This window comes from Schistocerca gregaria, chromosome 2 (genome assembly GCF_023897955.1).
Source record: "Schistocerca gregaria isolate iqSchGreg1 chromosome 2, iqSchGreg1.2, whole genome shotgun sequence".
NCBI lineage: Eukaryota > Metazoa > Arthropoda > Insecta > Orthoptera > Acrididae > Schistocerca > Schistocerca gregaria.
This window is the reverse complement of record NC_064921.1, coordinates 714428239-714451577: the sequence shown is the minus strand read 5'-3', so window position 1 is coordinate 714451577 and position 23339 is coordinate 714428239. Positions and strand designations below refer to the sequence as shown.

At 38.1% G+C, this 23339-nt stretch overlaps 1 protein-coding gene across 2 annotated transcripts in view; it reads left to right on the top strand.

Moving 5' to 3' along the window:
- Window positions 1-23339, top strand: part of LOC126334838 (Golgi-specific brefeldin A-resistance guanine nucleotide exchange factor 1) — a 290716-nt gene that overhangs the window by 146145 nt on the left and 121232 nt on the right. For both annotated transcript variants that reach the window (XM_049997502.1, XM_049997501.1), the window contains exons 22-23: window positions 6519-6678; window positions 8508-8730. In XM_049997502.1, the coding sequence (XP_049853459.1) occupies window positions 6519-6678; window positions 8508-8730 (383 nt within the window). The remainder of the gene's footprint in view (window positions 1-6518; window positions 6679-8507; window positions 8731-23339) is intronic.

Genomic DNA, 23339 nt, shown 5'->3' with positions numbered 1-23339 from the left:
CACCAGGAGGTGAAAACTCTAATTGCTGTAGCGAAGGAGGCATTCAACAGAAAGAAGACTCTTATGTGGCAAATTAGATAAAGGTCTAAGGAAAAGGCTTGGCAAATGTTTTGTCTGGAGTGTGGCTCTATATGGGGCAGAAACATGGACGCTGAGATGAGAGGATGAAAATAGCTTTCAAGCACTGATATGTGGATGTGGAGGAGAATGGAGAGAATAAGCTGGATGGAAAGAGTGAGTAATGAAAGATTAATGGAAAGGGTTGGCGAGAGAAAGTGCTGAAGGTTGTAAGAGAAAGAAAAAAGAAGTGGTTGGGACATTCACTGAGAAGGGAGTGCTTGATAGCAGATGCTTTGGAAGGATTAGTTTGTGAGAGAAAACTGAGAGGAAGAAGGAAATACAAGATGATAGATGACATAAAGGGAAGAGGAAATTATGCAGACCTGAAGAGGATGGCAGAAGACTGGACAGCCTGGAGAACTACCATGTGAAAACCTGCCTTTTGGCAGAACACTGATGATGGTGATGATGATGATGAATTTTGTTTTGTGTGTTGGCCATAGTAAGGTCTAAAAAAACTATCAACACAAAGTAAACATATTACCTCATATTTGAAAAAAAAAATTAATAACAAGCCACAGTTTAAATGGAGATGACATCATTGGCTTTGATTTAGTCTGAAAAATACGGATTTCTATAAGTACTAACTAATAATGGTTTTTGGAACAAGACATACAGATGATCTTACAACAGTTGGACCAAATGAATTTAGTACACACTTTTCGTGTACTACTATTTTGTGAACTTCTGCTGTTATAACAATGATCCACAGGACTCCTCTGTGTCATTCCCAAAGTTAATGGCTGGCTGTCCACCAGAGGAATGACAGAGTTTTTTATTTTGAAGGACAGTTTTCTTGGTAACTTTTTTCCCTAATCTTCAGTGAGCCAGAGGTTTCAACCAGGGACAGGTAAGTAAGGAAATCTCAATGTCAAACAGCAGTGTTGTTGTTGTTGTGGTCTTCAGTCCAGAGACGGGATTGGTGCAGCTCTCCATGCTACTATATCCTGTGCAAGCTTCATCATCTCTCAGTACCTACTGCAACCTACATCCTTATGAATCTGTTTAGTGTATTTATCTCTTGGTCTCCCTCTACGATTAAACCCTCCACGCTGCCCTCCAATACTAAATTGGTGATTCCTTGATGCCTCGGATCAGATCATGTCCTACAAACTGATCCCATCTTCTGGTCAAGTTGTGCCACAAATTTCTCTGCTCCCCAATTCTACTCAATACCTTTTCATTAGTTGAGAGATCTACCCATCTAATCTTCAGCATTCTTCTGTAGCACCATATTTTGAAAGCTTCTATTCTCTTCTTGTACAAACTATTTATCGTCCATGTTTCACTTTCATACATGGCTACACTCCATACAAATACTTTCAGAAATGACTTGTTGACACACAAATCTATACACAATGTTAACAAATTTCTGTTGTCCAGAAACGCTTTCCTTGCCATTGCCAGTCTACATTTTATATCCTGTCTAGTTTGACCATCATCAGTTATTTTGTTCTCCAAGTAGCAAAACTAATCTACTACTTTAAGTGTCTCATTTCCTAATCTAATTCCCTCATCACCCGACTTAATTTGACCACCTTCCATTACACTCGTTTGGCTTTTCTTATGTTCATCTTATATCTTCCTTTCAAGACACTGTCCATTCTGTTCAACTGCTCTTGCAGATCCTTTGCTGTCTCTGATAGAATTACAATGTCATCAGCAAACCTCAAAGTTTTTCTTTCTTATGCATGGATTTTAATTCCTACTCTGAATTTTTCTTTTGTTTCCTTTACTGCTTGTTCAATGAACAGATTGAATAACATCGGGGATAGGTTACAACCCTGTCACCATCCCTTCCCAACTAGGGCCTCCCTTTCATGCCTCTTGACTCTTATAACTGCCACCTGGTTTCTGTAGTTATGGTTCACTGCATAAATGCAGTATATGCAAAGTGTCATTGAGGGTGCTAAGGTGCAGGAAATCAGAAATTCAAGATGACCTCATACCATATTTTATGGATATGTCATATAGCATGCACATCTTATCAACTACATCCAAATCATTATTTGTACAGTTGTATTAGCTTATTATTTCTGGTTTCTTTTCAGATACTGCATCGGCATCAATTTTTGTGTCATTGTGTATTTTTAACATCAAGATCACCACTTTGTTAGGGTTCAACATGTAATAAACCAATGTGCCAGGAGGATGGAAGCCAAATTTTCAAGAATTTATTGGATTGCTGTTTGCCACACAAAAGTCTTTGCGGACGTCTCTCTTGTCCATCCGCACTATGGCAACCATGGTTGTTCTACTTTCAAACAGCTGCTTAGCGACATGAAGTGAAGAGAACCAGTTGTCCATTGTTATATCAATGTTTTTGCTGAGCACAGGATGTATGATTCTCATTACCACATCATCTCTTTCATTACTGTAGCGATATGGCCCCTCTCATTGTAGGCCTGCATATATTTCCAAGTTGAAAGTATATGGGTAGTGAGCATTGACAAGCACAAATACCTCCACTCTGTATTTTGTGGGCTTGCTGGGAATATACTGCATAAATGGACAGTGTCCCCTGAATGCCAAAAGCTGTTCATCCAAAGTCGTTTCAACATTCTGGAACACAATAGTGTTGAAAATTTGTAAGGAACATACAAAATACTTCACGCAAAAATTGACAAATTCGCCCCAATACATGAAGTTCCCAGTCAGCAATATCAAACTGCAAAGTTCTGATAAGAACTTTGTTTGAGCGTAGTCAAATACACACACAAAAGGATAATTATTCTTGATATGGTCTATTTTTATGTTAGTATATGTGACTATGAGGTCAATGATATTATGATATTATTGACCAAAAAGGGATGTGCAATCTTCAGTAGTAGTTTTCTGTTTGCAGTTTCTTTAGGATGAGGAACCACATATTCAATGTTAAGAGTTTTGCTTGGTCCTACATTCAGAGGAGTAGTCTTTGACCATTTCATGTCACCTAAACAAGTGTTAGAATCAACCTACCTACTTCTCTGGGCTGGTTCATCACATGAAAATTCAGAACTGTTTTCAGATGCCTTACTGGGGGCTTCTTTCTCTTGCTCAGACTCAGGCTGATGGTCGTGCTGTCCCAGAACATAATCTGCATCATTAGAATTCGTGAAGAGTATCTTTCTCCTCCTCAGTCTTCTTCAGCAACTCTAGAATTCAAGCTTCTTGCCTCTGATCCATAATTTTGCTAAAATTAAATCAAACTACATGACTATTTTAAATGTTTGTATGCTGTAAAATAATAATCAGTTAATGTAATAAACATATTCCAACAAAGTGAGGAAAAAAATTGACTACCGAAAAAAATGTGTTCTAAATATACTTAAGTAATAGTTTGTGCATATTACAATGGTAGATCACAGCCTTTGACAAGCTCCTGTGGCATAAGAAGTGACCTGCACTTACACTAAGCTGAGAAGGTCCCCCAACAATCAGTCTTAAAGTACACAGAGGCTCAAAGCAGTGTCACAACTTGATTTTCAATTTTTTTAATTTCCACAAGTGGGTCACTTATGTAATTCCTACAACTACTGCAGGGTTTGGGCTTGATATGGAGAGAGGTATGAAGCTGTTAGAGATGTGGAGTTATATGTCTGGGAAGATGGCTTATTTGATTGGGGAGAACTGGGTGAAGATATTGACGCTCTGGGGGAATGTGACTGTGATGTCTTGTCCCTGGGTCTAGATCATGAAGATGTCACCAGTAAACCAGAACCTGACAAGCCGTTTGTGGTTTTCAGGTGGCTTTGAAGTTTTCCTTCAGATATACTGTAAACAGGTCGGCATAGTGAGGTGGGAGGATGTGACACTGGTGCCTATGACCTTGCTGCAAATTGTTTTTTATGTCTTCCCTTCAAAGGTGAAGTGGTTATGCGTGAAGATGTAGCTGGATGTGTAACGGGTGAGGTGGCGCTTTAGGAGTTAGAAGGATTTTGGGAGAACTGTTGTTCAATAGCGGCAAGGCCATGAGCACAGAGGGATTATGGCATATAAGGAGTGGCGTCAGCAACATGGTGGTGGTGATGGTCAAGAGTTTGTGAAGGAAGTGCTTCGTATCTTTTTTTCATGTTGGTGGTTATAATGTGGCAGTTGGTTGGAGGTGTTGATAAACAGAAACAGAGATACTTTCAGAGGACTCACAGTAACCAGATATAATGGTTTGGTTCTATGTATTTTGGGAAGCATGTAGAAGATGGGTGCATGGAAAGTTGTTGGGAGTGGGATAGGAGATAGCCAGGGCAAGGGGTTGCTTCTGGGAGGAGTCTAAGGATTTGAGTAGCGATTGGAGGTTATGCTGAACGTAGGTGATGGGATCACTGTGACAGGGCTTGTATGTGGAGATAGAAGACATTTAGCAGACGCCTTCTGTCAGGTAATCATTGTGGATTATTGTGACATTGTGAAACCTGTGTCTGCAGGGTCTGTCTGGATCACTGAGACAAGAATGATTAATTTGTATATTTTATGTATGTCTCCTAATTTGATGCACTCCTCATCCTCAGTCACTGTTTAACCAGTTTCTGGTATTCGTTGTGTGTGGTGATAGCAGCACACATAAAGACAGATGAAGGTTTTTAGAACTTTAGTTGTGTGTTTCGGAGATTTTTCACTTTGTAGCAGCTATGCACAAAAATAATGATTGTGATACTAGTAATTTGATATAGTGAGTCTATTCCCTAAATAAATATGGATTTTTTTTCTGTCTGTTTTGTGACATACTTCCAGATAATACTTCAGTTGTTGCTAATCAATCTCATAGTGAAACAGGTTATCCAACTTCTTCACTTTTCTAATTACAGCAAGACTGGAGTAATTAGATCCATTGTCACTACTGAGAGCTGTTAGGCAAGGACATTGCTAATATGTTTTCTAAAATTTTGTTGGTGGCTGTGATGCATGTGCTGACGTTCAACTTTCAGTGGTCACATTACTGCCTTATATATTTTGGGACCATTATGATGCTAGAACTAGATATTCTGAGCTGCTTCTACTAATATTTAATCAAATTTAACTTTGACATGATCCCACAACAAGGAATTATTGAGCCAGTCTCAAAAAATATGTTGTATATGCCAGTCACTTTCCGATTCTCCAGTTTAATTTGGAAACATGCAGCTTCTGATACTCTTCACCCATCTAGATGCTAGGACCATTTACCTTATCTGCTGATATTCAAGGTTAGATTCTAGCTGACAGTGTTATGGAAAGGATAGATTGCTACTCACCATATATTGGAGATAGGCACAAAAAAAAAAGACAATCATAAGAGTAAGCTTTCAGCTCAAAAAGATCTCCTAAATGAGACGTAACACACACACTCTTACGCAAATGCCACTCACGCAGTTTGTGATTGAATGTGCATGTGTATGTTGTCTAATTCAGATGAATGACTTTTTGGGCCAAAAGATTGCTTGTTTGTTGTGTCTCTCTGTGATGCAACATCTCTGCTACATGGTGAGTAACATTCTATCCTTTTCATAGTATGGTCATTATTCCATCCTTGATTTTCCATTGTAAGATTATAGCTGAATAATTAAGCAGATTTATATTAAAACATCAGGAACAGAAGTCTGCTTACTAAAGAAGCAGGTAAAACTGTAAGATAAGATACGTAAATACAGTGAAAGGTTGTTGTCTGAGAATATAAATGCCTTTTTAGAGAGTAGAAAAAGGGATAGTTGGAAGAGAAGAAAGTGATAAAAAGATGGCTGTGAATAAGCTGCTCAAGATACAGAATATAAAAGATCTGCTTGGAAATCGAAACTAAATCAAATTAAGCCTCCAGTTAGGCAACTTTTGTTTTCATCATACATGAAAATACCAAATTACTGGGATCAGGTTCAAAAAGTTGGTGTAAACTGGGCTATGGCTGTGACAATACACACATGCCTTTCATATTAACATTATTGCATTGTGACTTAGCAATCTCTCTCTTTCTCTCTTTAATGCCATTTTATGGTGTCAGTTGCTGAAACATTTTTTAAGGGTTTTATGGCCTATATCTAACACAAGTGTAACAATTCATGATCAAGCAGAAATGATGCACAGACTGTCCATTTGAAAAGAAAGAAAAAGGAATAGCAAAATACTAGTAAATGAAATTACAGGTTAATGAATAGTGTCATTTCTCAGTAGCTTTGAAGTTTCCTCTAAAATGTATGTCATCCTAAAGGTAATTTTTGAAATCCGCAGACTTAATGGAATGATTTGCATTTCTTGTTTGTCATTTTCTTGTCACCGTTAAAGCAGATTTCATGTATGAAATTGATGTTTCATTATTTTTATTTTAATGAACTTCTTGTACATACATTAAATTTTGGCTGCAAAGTAACCAAATCTGCTCCTTCCATTTCCTCCCTGTCCACTCTCATTTCAAATTTGTCATTAGGTCCTTTTTGATTATTTTACAGGGATCGTGTGAGTTCAATATGGCAGGTTGTAAGAGATCATATGTATAGCCTAGTAATGAGTGCCTCAGCTTGTGATCATTGTTTCTTGATGGAGAGGTCTGTTGTTGGTTTGCTGCGATTGGCCATTCGACTTATGCGAAGAGAAGACATGAGCCCTATGGTGAGATGAAATACCTATTTATTCATGTTCATTTGTACCTCTCTTCAAATTCTATAATGTTGTAGGTTTACTTGTACCAGGTCGACATTGGAATATCGTAAATGTCTGTGCAGAAATTTTGTTGCCAATCTTAGTTCCAATAAGAACATCACTTACACAACCAGTACTAGATCATTCTCAGCTAGAGAACCATGTAAAGCATGCACAGCGTATTTGTTGTATATGATGTATCTAACATCATTAATGCTTGACATCTGTGTTAGGTCAAAGGCTTAGGCTACAGCAGTGTCTAACAGATATGATAGCATAGTTATCTGTATTAGAGCTCTTTGTGAAATATTATGTTTGTTAATGAATTGCAACACTATAGCTTCATGTACTTCATAAATGTTTAGTGAACTGTTCTTCTGGTCAGTAAATTAAGTATAGAGGTGAAAAGAATGAGTGAGGGGAATAACTCTTTCCATGGCATTTTGGCTTGACCAAACACATAACACATTTTAGAAGTGCAAGTGTATTCTCACTTTGTTGAAATTGATTAGTTTGAGCTATGAATTTCTAAAGTTACTATGTTTTTCAGTGAGATTTTTGTGAAAAAGAATGACCATGGACAGTGTAGAGATGCTGCTCCACTGTGACAATGAAATTCACTAATAATGTATTAAAAATGTATATATATATATATTTCTGAACAAAACACATTCAGTACTCAGTTCTGTAGTTCAACCTTAAAAAGTATTAGCTATGATGTGGTTGTTGTTTATAAAGAGATATTATGAGACCACAAGATTAAAGATAAGTAAAAGATTGAAATGAAAGAAACATTAAAATGTTTCTAGTTTCATATCATTTTAAACATGTTGTAGGATACAACTTACAGCAATAAACTTTTTACGAATTTTTTTCCATTTTGGATGAGTTATTATTATTATTATTATTATTGTTATTATTATTATTATTAGTAGTAGTAGTAGTAGTAGAAGAAGAAGAACAGATGAAACATAGAGGTACGTTTTTGTAGCAAAATAACCATAGCATGCACCACACAGCCATTCTGCAGAACAGAGTGTACTGTAAGAGTGGTGAGGAAAGAAAGAGATGGTTACTGAAGCAAAGTGTGCAAACAGATGAGGAAATTGCAAGAGCTAAAGACATTTTGTATAAAGTGTGATGGATGAAAGCTAATTTTCCTTTAAGGAAGTTGGGGAAAGAAGATCATAAAATAAAGGAACCTCTCAGTTTTGATTAGGCCAAATGAGGTTTTACAGACTGACAGGTTCTCTAAGGGAGAGAGACGCTAAAGTCCCAGAGTGCAACATTAGAATGGGGTTGATGAAAGAGAGATGTATGAACTATTTGCATGGAAAAGTATAGAGGATACCAAATGAAGATGTAAAAATGATTAGTGCTGTTTTTTAATATCATATCTTTTGAGCCTACTGTGTATGTTCGAGCCATATATCCATCTTACTGCCAGGAGGTGGTCTGGGTTTGAATATCACATTAGTACAAATTTCCATTCATTACAGTGCAGATTTATCATTTTTGAGCAGGTTTCACTGTTATTTCATGCCAGTGCATTACATTTATTTGATCACTATCAATTCTGTACATTTAATTTGAAAAAGATTAGTTACTGTTGTCATTTTTATGTTTTCTTTGGATTATCGTATTCTTAATACTGAATTTTTTTGGCTTATGGTATTCTTAATTCTGAATTTTTTTTTTTTTTTTTTTTTTTTTTTTTTTTTTTTTTTTTTTTTGTAATTTAGTTTCATTAAACATATTCTTTTGATAGATTTAATTGTTCTGCGTGATACATTTTTCAGGTTCTTCACTCTTTAAGAATGTTGCTCTTGTTGAAACCTTTACCACTTCTCCGTGTTTCTCGTCAGATAGCTTATGGATTATATGAGCTTTTAAAGACAAGTGCTGCTAATATTCATTCAGAAACTGACTGGACTATTATTTTTACCCTGCTGGAATGTGTGGGTGCAGGAGCACATCCACCGAAAGTGGTAGGTGACAACAATGGCCTTCCAGATGAACAAGGTTTGTACTGCTCTTAATAAATCATTGTGTGTGTGTGTGTGTGTGTGTGTGTGTGTGTGTGTGTGTGTTTGGTGGCAGAATGAAAATAAAAAGGGAATAAGAAACATAATTGCTTAAATATACGTGGTTATTCTAAATGATGTACCTATTTTCAAAACTTCGTATTTATTCAAGTACAAATCCAAAATTAACAAACTTTATACCAGTGAAGAAAGGAGGTTTCAAAGTTTTTTCATAATGTTTATCAAGTTAATAAATTTAATTATTTTTAATTAATTAGTTTTTAATAATTATTTAATAATCAGAAATGTGAAAAATGTTCAATGTGGCCATCATTGGCTGCACAGCAAACATTGTCGCGTTAGCCAAACTCATCCCACACACGCAAAACCATATCTGCTGTTACTGAGTGCACAGCACCAGTGATCTGGTTCCACAGATCGTTCAAGTGATTGATAGAGCTGGGACGGAAACAGCTTCCTTCACATAACTCCATAAGAAATAGTGGCAGGGTGTGAGATCAGGAGATCTTTGTGGCCAGAAGTGCAGAGCCAGGTGTAGGTACTGTTCTTTTTTAGTAAATGGTCCATCAAGATTTATTATGCTAAAAGAGGACTGTGGGGAAACCCCCATTACCAAGCTGTCATTCATCACAACTGAGAGACACTCCATCTGTGTCGTGCAGCATGATAGCTTCCCACTTATCACAGCATCATCAGAAAACAGTCACGGATTGCAGTTCATCCTATCTAGCAAATCATTTATGTGTAGAAAGAACAAGAGCTGCCCTATCACGCTATCCCGGGGCACTCCTGACGATGCGCTTGTCCCTGATGACATATGCCATACAGGAGAGTGTACTAGATTCTTTTACTTCAGAATATTTGAGCCACTCACATATCTGGGATCCTATTCCTTTAGAATATGTTCAAGAATTGTGCAGCAGACAGATGTTAATTATGTTGGTCTGTAATTTTGTGAGTCCATTCTTTCTCTGTTGTTATACTGGGTGTCCCAGGAGAATGGTCATTATTCAGGGATACGAGACACAATCAATCAAAGCAAAAATGTGGTGTGAATGTGGGCTCTAAAATGCATACAGTAAGTGCCATATCCCCAAATATTGACCATTCCTTCTGGGACACGCCATATGGACAACTCACTTTGGCTTTATCCCAGGAATATTGAGACTTTGTGCTCTGAGAGGTACATGATAAATCTGAGGTACTTATGGGCTAAATCTAAGAACACTCTCTGTAAAAATGAACTGGGCTTCCATCTGGACCTGGTGACCTGTTTGTTTCCAACTCTTCCAATCATTTCTCTGTGCCACATATGCCTATTACCATGTTCTTCATTTGTGAATCTGTGTGACCATTTCCAATTTGAGTCTGCCGTCTTCTGTTTCCACACCAGACTGGTTGACAAGTGAATGGATAGAAGCCTTCAACCCATGGTGCTTTTATACAGGTCCAGAATTTTCATAGGTTTCAGCAAGGTCTTTCCTGAGGTGTGACAATGGAAGCTTTTGTATACTTTGCCTATCATTTTTTATTTTTATTTATTTACTTATTTACTTTTTGTTATAGAAGCATGTCGACATTTTCACATTCTTTTTGAATGGGGTGTGCAACAATCCCTGCTTCCTCGACATTTTCCAAATTTTGTCATTAGACCACAGTGGGTCTTTTCCATCCTTCATCCACATACTCAATTAATACTTATCCAAAGCACTCAATCAATTCAAATTTTGCCCTTAATTCTTCCATGTCCACAACATTGGAACTATGTGATTTCTATTCATTATGTAAGTAGGATGGTAACTGTGTATCTGCTATTTCCAATATAAATATATATCCTAGCCTTAAAGAATCTTAAGGGTGTTAATAAAGTTTAAGGGGTTAGTTTTTCCATGATTCTATCTGACGTTTTATGCTTAAAAATATTTACATGAGTTTTTGAAATTATTCGTACACCTGTGAGGAAAACTATACATGACAAACATTTGAGAGTCACATGAGGAGACCAGTGTCCTATCTTTTGGATAAGTATGGGCACATAGTTAAAACTCTGATTTATTGCAAATCAGTAAGAATGTTAGACATAAGGTTTTAAACTCTTGTAGAGGTTTTTTTCATAATTTTCTTTTAAAACTTTCTATCTAAAATGCCACTAACTATGAAGAAATCACATATTGTCAGTTAATTGAGATTTTGTTGATTACTCTTGTGACATTGTTATTTATTACGGATGGAAAACAATTACTATGCATGATGGATGTAAATCTTTCCATAATTGAAAAATCCAGTGGGGACACACACACTTCACTTTTATTCCATCCATTTCCAATGAGCCTATGTAACCTCTTTCCATTGATTGTGGCAGTATCATTAAGGAGTGCAGGCAAGAAGTTCAAAGAAATAAAATAAAATTGAAAAATAACCTTTTAGGTGAAATTTCAGCAGTAGCTTAAACTTCTGTCCAAGCTGGCAAGGAGTGGCAGTCGTGCGCATGTGAGGTATGCTTGCTTGTCTGAATGTGTATTGTCTTTTTCCTTTTCATAAGGTGGCTTTGGCTGAAAGCTAAATGTGTAACTGTCTTTTTGTTGTGCCTCTCTGCAACTCAATATGTCATCTTTATGGTGTGTAGCAATCTATACTTCTCATAATTGAAGTTTCTGAAATGAAAACTGGTGTGAGCCAGTATTTGTGTGGTGTGGCCAACTACATAACTGACTTACTTTCAGCTATTCTTCACTCCCAAATGGTGGTGGTGGTGGTGGTGGTGGTGGTTTTAAAAAGCACTGTCTTAGTTTCTCACTAACTTTCATACCAATAGAACCTGGGACCAAATTGATTTTTATCTGTCACCTCTATTATCAATCACAGTTACATGTAGACTGGTTTCCCTGAACACTCTAGAGCTTTAATAATATGGACCAAAAATACATAATGAGGTTTTATGTATACAGTGTCATTGGAAATTGTTGGGTCCTTCAGAAGATCTTTAGCTGAAGTAATGCTCACGTCCTCTTTAATGTCTTCCAAATGCTTGCTGTAATATTCCATAGCCTCTAGCCACGTTCCCCTGCGAATAAGTATGGGTTCTGGTGGAAGTGGTAGGTTGGGAAGTTGTTTAGAAATAACTGGATTATTGTGGATGCTTTAATAAAAACCTTTTTGATGGTTGAAACTAGCTTATTGACATGTGAAAATTCGAGACATCATCTCAGCTACACGATTCATGGCAAGAGCAAGACGTGATATGGAGCGAGGCTGGGTAAAATGCTTTCATCAATTTAACAGCAGCAGTCATATATGCGGCTGCATCGGTGTAGATTACAAGTATTTTATTTTAATCTAGACTGTTGGGGAAAAGTAATTTGAGGGCTTTGTAAACAAAGTGACCAATTGTTTCCTGGGTAGTCTTTTTTAGCTCCATGCTGCAGATCAGATGAGGTACAGAGCGAGTGTCAGGATCTAACTTTCCAACAGTCAAATTAGCCACATATTGATCTTGTCTGGCAGTTCTCATTGACAGAGAGCCACATGTGTGAATCACCTATATCTTCCGTTATCCTACGCAATGCATTTTCATATAAAGTATCTAAATAGTTCTTTCTCATGTGGATTCTGATGGAATGCTGCAGTGGCAGTATTTCTCTAGAAAACTTTTGAACTGGCTATTTCCAACTGCGTTGAATGGTATGTTTGCTGCAACAATGGCTTGACACAGGTCAAGATGAAATTTGTTTTTGTTTGTTGCATTTGATTTAGTTACAAACATTTGTTTCGAGTTTGATTTATTTTTTAAATTTACCGAGTTTTTAATCCCTGCAACAAGCTGACTTAAATGCAACCTCTGTTCAGAACATACCTAAAAACAAAAAGAAATGAGAAGTACTTTGTGGAAGAATTTACATATGAGATATACTTAGCAAAATTAACTTACATTAAGGGTTTAGAAACAATATTTTTGCATTCACATGTGTGTGGTCAAAGATAACTTGGGAAAAACAGTGTTCTCTGAATGAATGGGCATAGCACATAAAAGGTTAACATTTTACTTACGTCTTTGTTGCACACATTGTAATGAATAACTGTTCTGCCTGTAGATAAATCGGGAAATTTTTGTAACCACTCAAGAGTCAGAGATGATTTGGAGCTGGCTACTTTAGACTTCCATGGCTTTCCACAAATACACTGTCGCTGTGAAATATTTCATCACTTGCAAGCAGCACAATGGCCGACTGAATGAGGAAAGCACAGATGTTTTAAACAGGCTGTTCCAACAGGGCAGGAAGGTGCCAGAGGCAGATCACAAGGCTTCTCCGTGCCCTGCTGGCCTATTTGATGGTTCACAGTGAGCAACAACTCTCTGTGGAGGAGGGTGGGCTGGAACAGCCTGGCATATGCTGTCGTCGCCTGACTCACAATTGACGTTCGCGCATGCAGACAAACTATTTGTTAGTCAGTTACTATTTTCTAAGTAGCCAGGAAGATCAGAAGAGTAGTTTTAGTCATACAAATTTAATGTGACTGGATTTTCAAAAAATTATAGGTACAGTCAGGTTCTAACATGAAATCAGGTATTTTTAGGATTTTTTAAAAATGCAATAATATCAGGTTCTGACATGAAATAAGTATTCTAGGTACCATAAAATTTCAATTTTTGATAAAGTATTTGCGTAGTTTTCAGCTGTGAAGACCACAAAAGAGTGTTAGTTATAAAAATTTTTATTTAACTGGATTTTTAAAATTTAGGTACAATTAGTTACTAACCTCAAATAAGGTATTTTTAGGTGCTAAAAACCTAACTTTTTGATCATAAATTGGCATAATTCATGTATGTACAACTTTTATTGCCTTTATTTAATGATGAACAAAATAGGTTTTTACCTAAAATCCAAAGTCCACTAATGACATATGTGGTGCCATTTGCAATGTGAATTAAACATGAACTTGGTACCACACAGCGTTCAGTGAACAAAAAGGCCATGGTCTAATCACTATGCTGACAGTTGTAGCCTTTGTAGTAGGAAGTTAGAAAAACCATCTTCCAAATATTTAAGCACGAGTAATATAGACAACCGCATATTAGCTGTGGGACTTCCTCATGTTCAAAAATTCTGTCAAGGGATTAGAAAAAATGGAGATGGAGGGAAAAGACCCAGACATGTACAGACAAATGCAGCTATTTAAATATTGATTAAAAAATCCTTTAAAATTATACTTAATGCATTAAATAGATTGTGATTCTCACAACAGTGCAGTAGGAAAGTTATCTATAAAGTATCCTTTCACAGTGCTTTAGAAAAGAATACTTAGTTGTTTAGAAAAAGTGTAATAGGTACTGCAGCTATTAAGTAACTTTTCTATACATTTGTAGCTATCATTGAGAAACTTATTATAATATAAAATAAAGTTTCGTATGCCAATGTCACAGAAGCTGACCAACAGAGATTTGGGAGTGGCCTGTGCATCATTGGCACTATCAAAATGTGGACTGAATATAAAATTCTGCAGTTGTAAGATAATGTGGAAATCATTGAGAGAAACTACAAAATTATAGGATGTATGAGCAAATCCTTCACAGCACAGCTCCTGGATATCTGCTTTACATCTATACTCTACACGCTACTGTATGATATGTGGTGGAGGGTACTTTAGTAATATTTCCCCTTACCCACTTTTCTATTCCAGTCACAATTGGTCTTGAATATCACTAGTTTTACCTTCATTGTCTCTTTGCCTATTATTCTTAGAAGAAATATTTAGTGACTCATCTAAGAGTCTACACAGAGTTATAACAATAAACCACACTGTGCTACACAGTGCCTCTCAGTAGCATCTGCCAATAATAATAATAATAATAATAATAATAATAATAATAATAATAATAATAATAATAATAATGGATACAAATGGATAGGTTAAAGTTAGATTTAGTGGGAATTAGTGAAGTTCGGTGGCAGGAGGAACAAGACTTTTGGTCAGGTGAATACAGGGTTACAAATACAAAATCAAATAGGGGTAATGCAGGAGGAGGTTTAATAATGAATAAAAAAAATAGGAGTGTGGGTAAGCTACTACAAACAGGGTAGTGAACGCATTATTGTGGCCAAGATAGACACGAAGCCCACACCTACCACAGTAGTACAAGTTTAAATGCCAGCTAGCTCTGCAGATGACGAAGAAATTTATGATTAAATACCAGAAATTATTCAGATAGTGAACGGAGACGAGAATTTAATTGTCATGGGTGACTGGAATTCGGTGGTAGGAAAAGGGAGAGAAGGAAACGTAGTAGTTGATTATGGATTGAGGGGAAAGAAATGAAAGAGGAAGCTGCAACTTAATCATAGCTAACACTTGGTTCAAGAACCATAAAAGAAGGTTGTATACCTGGAAGAAGCCTGGAGATACTGACAGGTTTCAGATAGATTATATAATGGTAAGACGGAGATTTAGGAACCAGGTTTTAAATTGTAAGACATTTCCAGGGGCAGATGTGGACTCTGACTACAATCTATTGGTTATGAACTGTAGATTAAAACTGAAGAAACTGCAAAAAGGTGGGGATTTAAGGAGATGGGACCTGGATAAACTGAAAGAACCAGAGGTTGTACAGAGTTTCAAGGAGAGCATAAGGGAACAATTGACAGGAATTGGGGGAAAGAAATACAGTAGAAGGAGAATGAGTAGCTTTGAGGGATGAAGTAGTCAAGGCAGCAGAGGATGAAGTAGGTAAAAAGACGAGGGCTAGTAGAAATCCTTGGGTAACAGAAGAGATAATAAATTTAATTCTTGAAAGGAAAAAATACAAAAATGCAGTAAATGAATCAGGCAAAAAAGAATACAAACATCTCAAAAATACAGGAAGTGCAAAATGGCTAAGCAGGGATGGTTAGAGGACAAATGTAAGGATGTAGAGGCTTATCTCACGAGGGCTAAGATAGATACTGCCTACAGGAAAATTAAAGATACCTTTGGTGAAAAGAGAACTACTTGTATGATGGCGGATGGAAACCCAGTTCTAAGCAAAGAAGGGAAAGCAGAAAGGTGGATGGAGTATATAGTGTGTCTATATAAGGGCAATGCACTTCAGGACATTATGGATATGGAAGAGGATGTAGATGAAGATGAAATGGGAGATACAATACTGCATGAAGAGTTTGACAGAGCACTGAAAGACCTGAGTCGAAACAAGGCCCCGGGAGTAGACAACATTCCATTAGAACTACTGACAGCCTTGGGAGAGCCAGTCCTGACAAAACTCTACCATCTGGTGAGCAAGATGTATGAAACTTCAAGAAGAATATAATAATTCCAATCCCTAAGAAAACAGGTGTTGGCAGATGTGAAAATTACCGAACTATCAGTTTAATAAGTCATGGTTGCAAAATACTAATTACAGACGAGTGGAAAAACTAGTAGAAGCCGACCTCGGGGAAGGTCAGTTTGGATTCCGTAGAAATATTGGAACACGTGAGGCAATACTGACCCTATGACTTATCTTAGAAAATAGATTAAGGAAAGGCAAACCTACGTTTCTAGCATTTGTAGACTTAGAGAAAGCTTTTGACAATGTTGACTGGAATACTCTCTTTCAAATTCTGAAGGCGGCAGGGGTAAAATACAAGGAGCGAAAGGCTATTTACAATTTGTACAGAAACCAGATGGCAGTTATAAGAATTGAAGGGCATGAAAGGGAAGCAGCAGTTGGGAAGGGAGTGAGACAGGGTTGTAGCCTATCCCTGATGTTATTCAATCTGTATATTGAGCAAGCAGTGAAGGAAACAAAAGAAAAATTCAGACTAGGTATTAAAATCCATGGAGAAGAAATAAAAACTTTGAGGTTCGCCGATGACATTGTAATTCTGTCAGAGACAGCAAAGGACTTGGAAGAGCAGTTGAACGGAATGGATAGTTTCTTCAGAGACAGCAAAGGACTTGGAAGAGCAGTTGAACGGAATGGATAGTGTCTTGAAAGGAGGATATAAGATGAACACCAAAAAAAGCAAAACGAGGATAACGGAATGTAGTCGAATTAAGTCGGGTGATGCTGAGGGAATTAGATTAGGAAATGAGACAATTAAAGTAGTAAAGGAGGTTTGCTATTTGGGGAGCAAAATAACTGATGATGGTCGAAGTAGAGAGGATATAAAATGTAGACTGGCAATGGCAAGGAAAGCGTTTCTGAAGAAGAGAAATTTGTTAACATTGAGTATTGATTTAAGTGTCAGGAAGTTGTTTCTGAAAGTATTTGTGTGGAGTGTAGCCATGTATGGAAGTGAAACATGGACAATAAATAGTTTGGACAAGAAGAGAATAGAAGCTTTCGAAATGTGGTGCCACAGAAGAATGCTGGAGATTAGCTGGTTAGATCACATAACTAATGAGGAGGTATTGAATAGAATTGGGGAGAAGAGAAGCTTGTGGTACAACTTGACTAGAAGAAGGGATCAGTTGGTAGCAAATGTTCTGAGACATCAAGGGATCACCAATTTAGTATTGGAGGGCAGCGTGGAGGGTAAAAGTCGTAGAGGGAGACCAAGAGATGAATACACTAAGCAGATTCAGAAGGATGTAGGCTGCAGTAGGTACTGGGAGATGAAGAAGCTTGCACAGGATAGAGTAGCATGGAGAGCTGCATCAAATAATAGGCTCCTTTTACCAAGCTCCCGACTCAGCAGCATTAGTGGCAGAGCAACAGAGAGAAAATCTGGAATACATTTCACATAAATTTCCTCAGCATGTTATAGTCTTAGATGGAGATTTCAATTTACCAGATACAGTCTGGGGCACTCAGATGGTTAGGACAGGTGGTAGGGACAGAGCATCAAGTGACATTGTACTGAGTACACTATCTGAAAATTACCTTGAGCAATTAAACAGAGAACTGACTTGTGGAGATAACATCTTGGATCTATTGATAACAAACAGACCCAAACTTTTCGACTCTGTAAGTGCAGAACAGGGAATCAGTGATCATAAGGCCGTTGCAGCATCCCTGAATATGGAAGTAAATAGGAATATAAAAAAGGGAGGAAGGTTTATCTGTTTAGCAAAAGTAATAGGAGGCAGATTTTAGACTACCTAACAGATCAAAACAAAAATCTCTGTTCCAACACTCAGAATGTTGAGTGTTTATGGAAAAAGTTCAAGTCAATCGTAAAATGCTTTTTTGATAGGTACGTGCCAGTAAAACTGTGAGGGATGGGGAAAACCCACCGTGGTTCAACAACAAAGTTAGGAAACTACTGTGAAAGCAAAGAGAGCTTCACTGCAAGTTTAAACACAGCCAAAACCTCTCAGAGAAACAGAAGCTAAACGATGTCAAAGTTAGCGTAAGGAGGGCTATGCATGAAGAGTTCAGTGAATCCAAAAGTAAAATTCTATGTACCGACCTGACAGAAAATCCTAGGAAGTTCTGGTCTTACATTAAATCAGTAAGTGGCTCGAAACGGCATATCCAGACACTCCGGGATGATGATGGCATTGAAACAGAGGATGACACGCGTAAAGCTGAAATACTAAACTCCTTTTTCCAAAGCTGTTTCATAGAGGAAGACCGCACTTCAGTTCCTTCTCTAAAGCCTCACACAAATGAAAAAATGGCTGACATTGATATAAGTGTCCAAGGAATAGAAAAGCAACTGAAATCACTCGACAGAGGAAAGTACACTGGACCTAACGGTATATTAATTTGATTCTACACAGAGTACGCGGAAGCACTTGCCCCCCTTCTAACAGCCGTGTACTGCAAGTCTCTAGAGAAACAGAAGGTTCCAAATGATTGGAAAAGAGCACAGGTAGTTCCAGTTTTCAAGAAAGGTCGTCGAGCAGATGCGCAAAACTATAGGCCTATATCCCTGACATCAATCTTTTGTAGAATTTTAGAACATGTTTTTTGCTCATGTATCATTTCATTTGTGAAAACCCAGCATGTACTCTGTAGAAATCAACATGGATTCCGGAAACAGCGATCGTGTGAGACCCAACTCACTTTATTTGTTCATGAGATCCAAAAAATATTAGATACAGGCTCCCAGGTAGATACCATTTTCCTTGACTTCTGGAAGGCGTTCGATACAGTTCCGCACTGTCACCTGATAAACAAAGTAAGAGCCTACGGAATATCAGACCAGCTGTATGGCTCGATTGAAGAGTTTTTAGCAAACAGTACACAGCATGTTGTTCTCAATGGAGAGATGTCTACAGACGTTAAAGTAACCTCTGGAATGCCGCAGGGGAGTGTTATGGGACCATTGCTTTTCAAAATATATATAAATGACCTAGTAGATAGTGTCAGAAGTTCCATGCAGCTTTTCGTGGATGATGCTGCAGTATAGAGAAGTTGCAGCATTAGAAAATTGCAGCGAAATGCAGGAAGATCAGCAGTGGATAGGTACTTGGTGCAGGGTGTGGCAACTGACCCTTAACATAGACAAATGTAATGTGTTGCGAATACATAGAAAGAAGGATCCTTTATTGTGTGTTCCACTATTATATAGTCAAACACTGGTAGCAGTTACTTCTGTAAAATATCTGGGAGTATGCGTGCGGAATGATTTGAAGTGGCATGATCATATGAAATTAATTGTTGGTAAGGCGGATGCCAGGTTGAGATTCATTGGGAGAGTCCTTAGAAAACGTAGTCCATCAACAAAGGAGGTGGCTTACAAAACATTTGTTCGGCCTATGCTTGATCGGTTGGTAGGACATGTTTTGAGGCATCAAGGGATCACAAATTTAGCATTGGAGGGCAGCGTGGAGGGTAATAATCGTAGAGGGAGACCGAGAGATGAGTACACTAAGCAGATTGAGAAGGATGTAGGTTGCAGTAGGTACTGGGAGATGAAGCAGCTTGCACAGGATAGAGTAGCATGGAGAGCTGCATCAAACCAGTCTCAGGACTGAAGACAACAACAACAACAACAACAACAACAACAACAACAACAACAACAACATGCTTGAATATTGCTCATCAGTGTGGGATCCGTACCAGGTTGGGTTGACGGAGGGGAGGGGGGGAGAGAGAGAGAGAGAGAGAGAGAGAGAGAGAGGATCCAAAGAAGAGCGGCTCGTTTTGTCACAGGGTTACTTGATAAGCGTGATAGCATTGTGGAGATGTTTAGCAAACTCAAGTGGCAGACTCTGCAAGAGAGGCGCTCTGCATCACGGTGTAGCTTGCTATCCAGGTTTCGAGAGGGTGCGTTTCTGGATGAGGTATCGAATATATTGTTTCCCCCTACTTGTACCTCCTGAGGAGATCATGAATGTAAAATTAGAGAGATTCGAGCATGCACGGAGGCTTTCTGGCAGTGTTTGTTCCTGTGAACCATACGCTACTGGAACAGGAAAGGGAGGTAATAACAGTGGCATGTAAAGTGCCCTCTGCCACACAGCGTTGGTTGGCTTGCGGAGCATAAATGTAGATGTAGATGTAGTATACTTCCATTGAATAAGTCTGACATCTGCCTTACGAGAAGTTTTATGTGGTGTTTTCACTTAAAATTTCTTTGTACACACATTCCCAGATACTTAAAATGTGACTGCTTCCAGTGATTACGTGGCAATTGTGTAATCAATCAGTAATTTATCTTTCTACCTGTCTACGGGCAATATGTTAGATTGCTTTATGTGTAGTGTTAGTGGTCAGTCTGTGTACTCTGGAAGTCTTCCTGCATTTCACTACAGTTTTTTGATTTCTTTGTGTATATCATCATCCACAAAAAGCTTCACTGAACTAAAACACTATCCACCAGGTCATTTATATATACACTGACAGGGAAAAAAATCACAACACGAAGAAGGAGTTTGTGACCTAAACAAAAGTTAAGTGTTTCTACTTCTGAAAGATGAAATCTATTCAGATTTCTCGGCAGTTGCATGAGAGTGGTTCTCATAATGGCCCTATGAGGATCAAATCAGGTTTGCTTCAAATACGTGCTGTAATGGTCTTGTGTCGATTACCTTTGAAATTGGTCACAGTAAGTTGATGCTAATCAGAAATGCCCTTAGAGCAACAAAGATGTCATTATCAACAACTCACTGAGTTTGAATGACGTCATGTAATAGGACTACGAGAAGCTTGATATTCCTTCTGTAATATTGCTGAAAGACTTGGCAGGAGCGTAGGCACTGCACTTGATTACTGATTGTAGTGGTCACAAGAATGTATGGTTGCAAGAAGACCAGTTCCGGGCGACCAAGTGGGACTACATGTTTGGCATCTGGTATTGGTGCTTTGTGCTGCATCTGCATCAGCAATTTCAGCAGCAGTTGTCACCACAGTGACACAACGGACTGTTACAAATCAGTTACTTCAAGGACAGCTCTTAGCCAGATGTCCTGTGCTGTGCTTTTCACTGAGCCCAAACCACTGCCATTTGCGACTTCAGTGGTGCCCAGTGAGAGCTCATTGGAGAGCAGGTTGGAGGTCTGTTGTATGTTCTGGTGGAAGCTGGTTTTGCCTTGGTGCCTGTGATGGCTGTGTGTTGGTTAGGAGGTTGCCAGGTGAGGGCCTGCAACCAACCTTTCTGCATGTTGCACACACTTGACCTCACCTGGAGCTATGGTTTGGGGTATGGTTTCATATGACAGCAGGAGCACTCTTGTGGTTAACATGCATGCATTGACTGCAAATTTGTATGTTCATCTGGTGATTCGACAGAATAACACTCCCTCTCATACCATTATTGTAACCTGTGGTGGCCCGGTGTAACGTTAAGCTCTCTCTATACAGCTTAAGTGTTTTCGTGCACTTGTTGAAGAATGCTGGTTCTGTTTTCTTGCAGCGCCGATGTCTTCTGCTAGCACCGGACGCTTCTAGGAAGGGGAAATTTTCACTCTCTCTCTCTCTCTCTCTCTCTCTCTCTCTCTCTCTCTCTCTCTCTCTCTCTCTTCTTATTTAAAAAATATGCTACTCTTGGAATATCATTAAATGCATCAGAACATACTTATTTCCACTTACTACAAAAAATAATTTTAAAAAAATAAAAATAAAAAAAACACTAAACTTTATGGCGTAAGCCCACACATTACCGGGCACCCAGAATCAGTTAAGTACACATTTTGAACACTATTAATACATAAGCTTTTATCATGGCTGACTATCCACGTACTCTCAACGGCAGTTCAACGTATAATAAACAGTCACTATTTCGAGTCTCTCCATTTGTTTTTTAACAATACAATGCTACATTACTCGTTGCAGCCGGCCACAGAGCTTCAGGGCTGTATTTGCTTATTCTTGGCAGGTCGCACTGGACACTTGCCAGCACTGATGTATTATCTCCGTTCCAGTTTCACCTGCACAAACAATAAATGGGTGCAGTATCCCATGCTCATCCTTACGCCCTGCTTTAAAATAATGTGTGTTTGAAATGGCTGGAACACAAGTGTCTCCAGACCTCTGTAAAATTCTGGGGGCACTCCAAACCCAACATCCTCTACACAGAGTGTCAACAAGAGACATCATCGGATGACAACTCCAGCATGACCCACAAACAGCATTAACCATCCCTGTATTAACCAACTACATGCAACAGTCATGGAACTCCATCCCACAAATTGACATCTGGCACCTATACAATGCAATACATGCATGTTTGCTTGCTTGAATTTAACATTATGGTGGTTGCACTGGTTATTAATGTATTAACATGTTACATTTGCATTGGTTTATCTTGTGCTTACATTACCATATGATCAAGCAGTGTTAATCACTTAAATATGTTATCAATAAACACTCACTCGGAGTATGTATGAATTACTTTTATGTCTGAAGATACCTCTCTGCTAACAATGACATGCTACATTCTGTATTTCAGCTTTTTTTCTTCATTTAGGAATTCTTCAGTCCAGTCACAAAGTGTGCCTGATATTCTGTATGCTTGGATTTAGTTCATTAGAGAATGCCTTCTGAAAATCAAGGAACTGGATGCCAATGGCTAATTATTTCTGGGTCTTGTAGACAAACAGAGCAACCTGAGTTCAACAGAATCAATGTTTGTGAAATCCTGGAGTTTTTGACATTCAGAAATCTCATAATATGTGAGCACAAAATGTGTTAGAAAATTCTACAACATACTGCCTTCAGCATTATACTGCTATAGTTTTGTACATCTGTTCAAAAACTCTTATCAAAAACTGAGATGACCTGCCCATTTTTCCAGTCACTGGGATTGTTTGGCTCCTGCAGTGATTGTGTACTACAGTAAAATTTGCTGCATGCACCTGAATGTTGTTTTATATCAGCAGATCACAAGCACTGAACATATCCCTCTTCATGTTCTTACCAACTGTCTCAATTTCTGTGGTTTTTCATTTTTACATCTCAAAATCAATCATAGCCCATTTCATACCTGAACACTATGCACATTAATTTGAGAGCTTGGTATCAACAAGTAACTGCTTTCACCTTACTGCTAAATATATGTCGATGCTGCTCTTGTGTGTTTGAATTTTAATTTTTTTTATATTCATTTGATGAAAAATTTTCTCAAGAGCAAATGGTTCTAGACAATTTTGTTCACTAAGTCAGGACATATCCTGGAGTGTGATCTGAGTTCGGTAATCGGATAACTGTTGATCATTGTGTGT